Source organism: Poecilia formosa, unplaced genomic scaffold, assembly GCF_000485575.1.
Source record: "Poecilia formosa unplaced genomic scaffold, Poecilia_formosa-5.1.2 Scaffold5, whole genome shotgun sequence".
NCBI classification, from domain to species: domain Eukaryota; kingdom Metazoa; phylum Chordata; class Actinopteri; order Cyprinodontiformes; family Poeciliidae; genus Poecilia; species Poecilia formosa.
The window spans coordinates 3,437,702-3,445,476 of record NW_006799944.1 but is presented as its reverse complement, the minus strand read 5'-3'; the positions used below and the strand labels follow the sequence as shown (position 1 = coordinate 3,445,476).

The window sequence follows — 7,775 nt, the reverse complement described above, 5'->3', positions numbered from 1 at the left end:
ATTTATTTGATATCCAGTTACAAATGTATATTATTGCATGTTAAATTATTTGTTGACCAATTTATTTATTGCATTTTGGCTCTTTTACCATTCGATTATTTAAAGGCGTCTCAATACTTTTGCAATATTGAGGCTGTTTGGTTAAAAGAAGACTTTAATGACGTCAGGCAGTTTGGTCTACTTATAATGCACTTTAATTTTAAGCAAACTTCAACTTAGACGAACTACTAGACACTTTCTAAAGGGTAGAACTTCGCCTGACTTTCCTCTAGAGGGCGCTAATATACATAAACATACCGGATGTGAATTGCCAAACAGCTTCAAGAAGAAGACGAGGAGCAACAAACGGGATTTTTAATGAAACAATGCTGCTTCTGAGAATGCATTAAAGAAGTAAGTAATATCTGCGGTTGGCTCTCGTATAAATACATATTCGTACTAAATCGTAGAAAACAAAAGCTCTGTGTTAATGTCGTCATGTGGTTTTGTTTAGTGAAAACGCGCCTTTTCTGTTCGAGGCTGAATGCTTTCGGTCTATATTTGTTCCGCTGATTTATTTCTCCGTGTGTGAACGTAAACAGACGGAGCTGGTCCTGCTGAGCATCATGGCTAACCAGAGAGTGCTCCCTCAGAGCAAGGAGACTCTGCTGCAGAACTACAACAAGAGGCTCAAAGACGACATCAAGTCCATCATGGACAACTTCACGGAAATCGTCAAAACTGCAAAGGCAGCTCTCTGGTTTCTCACTCTTTACATGTTTTTCCCCCAGCAGTAAAATCTGCTCAGAGTTCACAGCATCGCTCTCACAGTTTCCACCTCCTCCTCTTATTTTTGTCCAGATAGAGGATGAGACTCAGGTATCGCGACCCACTCAAGCGGAGCAAGACCACTATGAGATGCACGTCAGAGCTGCAAACATCGTAAGTGAGACATAAAGCGTCATTGGTACTAAACATTCTGCTTCCTGCATAAACTAAAAGAATTAAGCGCGAAAGTGTTCTAGAGTTGTTCATACCTTTGCAAGGCACTTTGTCACAAGTTGCTAGTAAATGCAAAAGAAGTGAATATAAATAAATTCACCAATTTCATCCAGTTCGCTGGTGTTCCCAAAAGGCTCCGCATAGAAATCACAGCAACATTCATTACATGTAACATTTCAGAAATAACATTTTTGAAAGCATATAAGAAAAATACAAAACAGGTCAAATGTTCTTTTCTGAAACAAAGAATAGTTGGTTACGATGTGAATTTACAAATCCACAACCAATACATGTACAGAAAACTTTGTCTCCAGAAAATAAACCTTAAAGGATTGGCCATGTAGTTTTTTTTTCTTTTTCTTTCTTTTAAGACAGTTTTCATTCTGTTTTGCTGCACCAGGTTCGTGCCGGCGAGTCCCTGATGAAACTGGTGTCCGATCTGAAACAGTTCCTGATCCTGAATGACTTTCCCTCGGTGAACGATGCCATCAGTCAGCAGAACCAGCAGCTCCGTGCGCTGCAAGACGAGTGTGACAAGAAGCTGACGTCGCTCCGAGATGAGATTGCCGTGGACCTCTATGAGCTAGAGGAAGAGTATTACTCCTCCAGGTACAAATAGGCTCAGATCCGCCCCATCCTGCCGCTCCTGTGTCATCCCATTGTGTACTGTCTCAGCTTTTAACCCGGTGTAAAGGGTCTCCAGACAGATCATCCGCAACATCCACACACATCTCAGCTAAAGGTCATATTTACATTTTCTCTAATGTCTGATGCTGTTAATCAAGTGCCTTGTGTTTTTTTTTTTTATCTCAAAGTAAGGACCTTAAAGGGGCAAACACTACATATCAATTTCACCCGCATATCCAGTTCTCAGTCTGCTGGTCATCATGTTTGTGACACACATCTGTTTAATGTTCATCGCACATTCTTCTGGTGGTACCTTCTATAAACCAAAGAGATTGATGTCAAAAATGCTTTGCTAAAGTATTCATACTCTGTAAATATTGTCACATTTTATCACATTGGAACCAAAAACCTCTTTTAATTTATTGTGATTTTGTGTGATCCAGCCAGCTTAAAGCAGCACAAAATGAAAAGAAGTGGAGGAAAAATTATGCATGTCTTTAATAATATTTTGTAAATAAAAATCTGGACATTATGCCATGCATTTTTAAACAGCGTCTGAAGATCAATTTTCAATTTAACTGTTGGTATGATGATTAACTCTAAATGGAGGTTAATGGAAGTTAGTTGGACAGAGCTATTATAAGGTCTCAGGATGTTTCGTTCTGAACACTTGCATTGTAGCCGAAAGGTGAACCGCCACTTGAGCCTAAAGTCTTTTGCAGGTGCTAACATGTTTTTTTTTTTGTTTTTTTTTTCAACCATTGCCCTTTATTTAGCTCCATTCCACTTCCCTTCAACTATGAGCAGCTTTTACATCCCTGCAGAAGAAAAGCATCCCCAAAGCATAATGCTGCCACCACATTTCACAATGTTAGACGGTTTGTTAGTTTCCTGGCTCACACAGTTTTACCATTTGGAGAAAAAATGTTGGGGTATTTTTTATTATTATTTTTTTTTTTCAGTTTTGGCTGATGGATTGAACTAAAACAGGTTTGGCGGTTGGTGCCACTTTATTTTATTTAGGGATACCATGCATCATTTTTCATTCACTTCACTACTTTATCACATAAAACCTTCAATGAAATGTGCTATTTTTTTGGTTGCAACATTGAAATGTGCAAGGGTCATGAATAGCTTTGCAAGCCACTGTATTTACTGCTGTTTTTATTTTTATCCGAACTTCGAACTGTCGTCAGGATCCAATGGATTTCTGAGACATTTTAACTTTCATGGCAGAGATAAGTATTGAAATTGTAAAAAAAAAAAAATCTATAATTAAAAATGAAATCTGTTTTACTCATTGAATTGTTGGAAGCAACACAAAGTTTTATATGAAGTTGGAAAAGATATTAGAAGAACTAAAGCAATATAAGAATATTTTTTCTTGAAACAAATGAAAAATCGTCTGTGCTAGAATTCATTAATTATTTGTACTGTTGAACCCAGACTGGCTTTAACTTAAACAATTAGGTTGAATCTGAACTTAGTGGGGTCTTTTTTTATGTAGAAGTGTTTTGACAAAGACAATTAAGCGCCAACGTTTGTAGTGTCCACCCAATCAGTCTGTAACCATGTAAGCGGTTCAGAGGACTTAAAATGATTGAGAAATAAAGCGGAGACAAAACGCTCAAGCAGTTTCTTTGTTTTTTATTTTGTATTTTCCTTTTGAAGAGTACACAAAAAAAAAATATCTCTGGAGCATGGTTGATGTGGACCTAACTTTCTCGCTGTCCTTGTACTGCTGTCTTAAATAGCAACTAATTTCATCCTTTTGCTCATCTTAAATCAAGTTGTAAATCCAATCAAAAGCTATTCGGTATTTATTTTTTTCTGTGCTTTTGCTTCTAACGATTCTGTGCTTTCATGTTGCTTTGCTATTTGTATGGGTGCGTTTATTCTGACCTGCTGCTCTCATCTGCTCCTCTCTTTCTGCGCTGCGCTGACTCTTTGCCTCCAAATACGGGTTTCTGCTCTGCTGCAAAGCTACAGTCAGTGGAACAGCACTGACCTGCCTCTCTGCGAGGCCTACCGCCGGCGGGACAGTTGGGCCTCTCCGGACAGCAGCTCCAGCTCGACCCAAGACGACAGAGAGGAGGCCGACAGGACGCCGTCGCAGGAGGCAAACGCCCAACATCACGTCAACGGACACGGGACGACCGCCACGGAGAAACCATGAGGGGCGGGGGGAAGCAGGGATATTTCTGCTAAATCTGGGCACTAGTGGTTTAGATGTTACCAATATAACTATAGAAAATAGTGTTTAGTTTTGTTTTATGGAATTCAGTTTACGGTTTACTAGAAAAGCACGGGGAAATGAAGCGCACTGAACAAAATGATCTGGGAGGTCCAGTTATCCAAAAATGTGAGTTTTGACACCAACATTCCTCCTGATATCGGTTCAATTTTTTATGAAACGATTACTTCAGACATCACTGAAAATTACACTGAAGTAAATGGAATATATTGGAGAGATCCTTGAAGTTGGGTCTCTCCAGATAAGCCCAACTGGAGAGGATCCATCTGGCCCAAAAATATAAACACCTCTAAGCTGTTTATATGTATATTGTTTGTTTGGTTTTTTATTTTATTGATGCACAAATCAGGAAAGATGTTTTTGTTAATCTGATAACCAAGGAATCTGTGGCCAATTCTATTAGTTAGCTGATTGGTGCGTCACATTTTTAATTAATATTCTATATACATTTGTTTATCCCTGGATTGATATTGTGAAACTTGTTTTTTCCTCTGTTAAACTAATCGGATCACATTAAAGAACATGCTGTTTCTGCTTTTATTTTTTACCTGAATATTTTCATAGGGAGAGCCATAGCTGAAATTTAATAATAAAAGTGAATACTAGAAAATAAATAAGCTGAAACTGTTAGGATTTAGCAGAGTTACGCAGCAATGGATAATCTACTCTGCTGCTGCCAGCAACATTAAAAGTGCTTGAGTGCAGTAGATGGGATCCAAAGCATCAGATTTACATCTGACAGATGCAATTTTTCACCAATAAATAAAAGCACCAATGTTTAATACTAGCAAACGACACAATGCATAGAAATGTGTAAAAATCGTTTCATTGTTGAAAATGGCACAGCCTAATCCACAGAACTACCTGAATGGAAGATTAAAAATTAGGAATGCATATAAAAAAACATAATTGCAGTTATAATGTTCCCTATAACATTACAAATCCCCCCCACACACTTTTATTCTTCATTGTCACAGCCACTGTAAATATGTACATGGTGTTTATCATGGACTGTTGAGCCAAATCAGAATGAATGAATACAAATCCATGACACTGGCTGGAAATGGATTCAAACAAATATTGCATCAGAGCAAGTAGATTACAATTCTAATGCTGCAAACAGTTTTATTTACCTCAAAAACAACCAAATATTTTAAAAGTTAAAACAGTGAAATACTGGATATTTGAGCACTTTTATTAAAAAGTATTGAAAAAGTTTTTAAATCTGTGAAGAGCCTAATTTAATGAGACAGCACAGAACATTACATGCCTAACAGACCACATATGCTTTTTACAATAATTACAAGGTAAAACACTGTCGATGTACTGCCATCATTACTCTGTAGGTAACCAAATCCAGGAGCTGTCATTATGCCTCAGTGTCAAGGAAAGACGACATGTTGAGTATTTCCATGCTAATATCTTCGATTCATCTTCTTAAACTTCTCGTAGTGGTAGTCATCTGTGGCTTTTTCGTTGTTTGGACGTTTGCGGTGGTTGAGTGGTGACGGAGCTGTGGATCAACAGAGAAAGCGTCATTTAGACTATTACAGTTTTCCTGCTACACAGCAGAGGGTTTGACAGGACGTGGCCGACGTCTCATACCTTCTGGACCAGGTTTCTCTGTATCGCCCACCCGCAGCGGTCTAGCTTTGGGTTCTTCTTTGTGCCTGTGGTGCCTCTGTGGTGCGTTCACATCCTCATGGTAGACTGAGAGGAAATAAATAAAAACCATTCAGTTCCTCCACAAGCAGCTAATCGCCTGGGTTTTGAACACCACAGCACGTGGAAACGAACTCACAGCGGTTGTGTTGGACGTAGTTTACAGCAATGTTTGTGGGGACAAAAGAAGTGCCCTGGTCTTTCTTTTTGTTCCTTTGCTCTGCCAGGAGTTTGGCTTTTGCTTCTTCTGTCTGGATGATGTTTTTTATCTTTGCACTGAGAAAGAAATATAAAAGAAGATTTTAGCGTTAAAAGGAAGTGACTAACTGCAGAATGTTCTTGAAAGGTTTCCTCTGACACAACCTGAGCAGGATTATTAACGAATGGTCTGAACGTACTCAATGCCAAGATCAACTTCAGGGATCCCGCTCAGCATCTGATTGGACAACATCTCTTCCGTCTTCTTGGCAGAGTTGACCCTGATACTCTCTGGCAGCTCGTACAGGTGGTCCTCTGCATTTTTCACCTTTACTTTCTGCTCCTCAGCCTCCACCAAGCCCTTCTTCTTTTTTAACTCGGTCTCGATATATTTCATCCTAAGAAGACATAAACATGAAGCCAGTGCCTTGCTTGATCAGTGATATGCCACATTTAATGTCATACCTACAAATTGTTTGTGAACCTCAGAGAAATGCTCTTTAGTTGCATCTGATCTGACTGAATCAAATGTATTCAAGTATCTATTCATCAGATCCACTGACATCTAGAGATATTCTAAAAGATTTGGAAATTGATTCATAGTTTAATTCTAGAAAATAAGACCCAATCAGCCATTAAAATAAACTATTGGTTGCTTTTTAAACAGCTTCGTTGTTTTGTTTTGTTTTTTTTAAATACTGAATAATGTAAGCATTTATTTATGCGTATAAATTAATTCTAATACGTACATGTCTGCATCCTCATCTCTTCTGTTCGTTTCCGCTGAGAATGATGTGCCAAGGTTCAGGTCTGTCTCATCTTCCGTCCTGTAATTGGATCGGTCACATTATTTAACAGATGGCATATTTAACTGTGAAATCAAACCACTTTATATGCACAGCACCAACCTCCATTCACTTACATGTCTCTGTTCCTGTCTTTCACTTTCTTCATGTCTACAACCCCTCCAGTCTTCAGCTTGAATGGGTCATTCTGTCAGAAATGTTCAGTTTAACAAACAGAAGTTAAAGCAAGCTCTCCACTAACACAAAGATACGGGTTTATTGACATGACTTACGTCTATTTCAGCTTCTGGTGGGAGTTTCTCTCCAACCAATAAGGCAGTTATACTGTATAATTGATAAAAATGTAGAGTTACTCATCTATAATCATTTTTACATGCAAGTCTTTCCTCAATATATTCCCCGAGTTTATAAATAAACCAGTTCAAAACTCAAATGTAGCTTTTTTAGACAGATTGATATATTTTAAACGTTCAATTATAAGAAAGACTGCTGACACGACTGTTGTCCAGCAGACAGTCACAGGCATCCTCTACAAGGAGGATAAGCCACAAATGATTATGGCTAAAGAAGCTGGCTGTTCACAGAGTGCTGTATAAAGTGTAAAAATGGAAAGCTGAGTGAAAGAAAAAACTGCACAAGCAACCGGGGTAAGAAACTCCAGTTTTGAGAAGGACACCCCTTCAAAAGTTTTGCTAAGATTCACATGGCATGAACTCTGGTTGAAGTGGGTGCTTAAGAGCCACCGCACAGCATCTTACCTGATCTGAGGACAAAAAGGGCTGGACTGTTCCTCAAAGTTTCAAAGTCTTCTTTTCAGATAAAATCACATTACCTGACTCCGCTCTGTCGTTTCCTCAAGCTCTGAAGCTCTTTTGCCTCTTCTACTTTCGATCTGAAAATATATAATGTGATCACACTAGTTAAACAGCTTATTAAAAATCACTTGCATCCATAAACTACAGTTCCTCATTGCTAATGCACAGCTTGCTATGTTAGCTAACGCAGCGTTAGCTTCAACTGTATTTTAATCTGTCTTTAAAGTACTTACCTAACTTCTTCTGTAGTCCCATTATCTTCGTCCTCGTCGTCGGACGAGTCCCTTCTCCGTCTGAAATTTTTGCCACACGGCATTTCCACGCTGTCTGAGTATTATTTTTGAACCTCTGTTAAAACTGCGTTTTCAGTTACCAAGCTGGCGACTGTATCGGGGGGAGAAATTTAGCACACGCACATAATAATACGTCACT

At 38.7% G+C, this 7,775-nt stretch overlaps 2 protein-coding genes across 5 annotated transcripts; one reads left to right on the top strand and one right to left on the bottom strand.

Moving 5' to 3' along the window:
- The first annotated feature begins 282 nt into the window (after positions 1-282).
- med22 (mediator complex subunit 22) lies at positions 283-4,402 on the top strand. 4 transcript variants are annotated; one of them, XM_007563601.2, is made up of 5 exons: positions 283-393; positions 582-728; positions 841-921; positions 1,382-1,590; positions 3,598-4,402. In XM_007563601.2, the coding sequence occupies exons 2-5, from the start codon at positions 606-608 to the stop codon at positions 3,782-3,784; spliced, it is 600 nt and encodes a 199-aa protein (XP_007563663.1). In that variant the 5' UTR covers positions 283-393; positions 582-605; the 3' UTR covers positions 3,785-4,402. The 4 variants fall into 4 exon arrangements, with proteins under 4 accessions (XP_007563663.1, XP_007563654.1, XP_007563673.1 ...); XM_007563592.2 differs by having other exon boundaries at positions 3,592-4,402; XM_016677432.1 differs by having other exon boundaries at positions 291-393; positions 586-728; positions 3,592-4,402.
- A 270-nt stretch (positions 4,403-4,672) lies between these two features.
- Positions 4,673-7,758, bottom strand: cunh9orf78 (chromosome unknown C9orf78 homolog). The gene is made up of 9 exons (XM_007563572.2): positions 7,577-7,758; positions 7,361-7,420; positions 6,801-6,852; positions 6,645-6,715; positions 6,472-6,549; positions 5,923-6,120; positions 5,664-5,800; positions 5,468-5,572; positions 4,673-5,375 (listed from the first exon to the last, which is right to left on the bottom strand). Exons 1-9 carry the CDS (start codon positions 7,657-7,659, stop codon positions 5,278-5,280), a joined length of 882 nt encoding a protein of 293 aa, XP_007563634.1. The 5' UTR covers positions 7,660-7,758; the 3' UTR covers positions 4,673-5,277.
- Between the last annotated feature and the right edge of the window lie 17 nt (positions 7,759-7,775).

Coding starts and splice junctions, on each gene's coding strand:
- cunh9orf78 (XM_007563572.2), bottom strand. CDS start 7,659: ATGCCGTGTGGCAAAAATTTCAGACGGAGAAGGGACTCGTCCGACGAC. Junction 6,550..6,644: donor AAAGACAGGAACAGAGACAT/GTAAGTGAATGG, acceptor ATCCAATTACAG/GACGGAAGATGAGACAGACC. Junction 5,801..5,922: donor GAAGTTGATCTTGGCATTGA/GTACGTTCAGAC, acceptor TTTCTTTCTCAG/TGCAAAGATAAAAAACATCA.
- med22 (XM_007563592.2), top strand. CDS start 606: ATGGCTAACCAGAGAGTGCTCCCTCAGAGCAAGGAGACTCTGCTGCAG. Junction 729..840: donor AAATCGTCAAAACTGCAAAG/GCAGCTCTCTGG, acceptor ATTTTTGTCCAG/ATAGAGGATGAGACTCAGGT. Junction 1,591..3,591: donor GAAGAGTATTACTCCTCCAG/GTACAAATAGGC, acceptor TCTGCTGCAAAG/CTACAGTCAGTGGAACAGCA.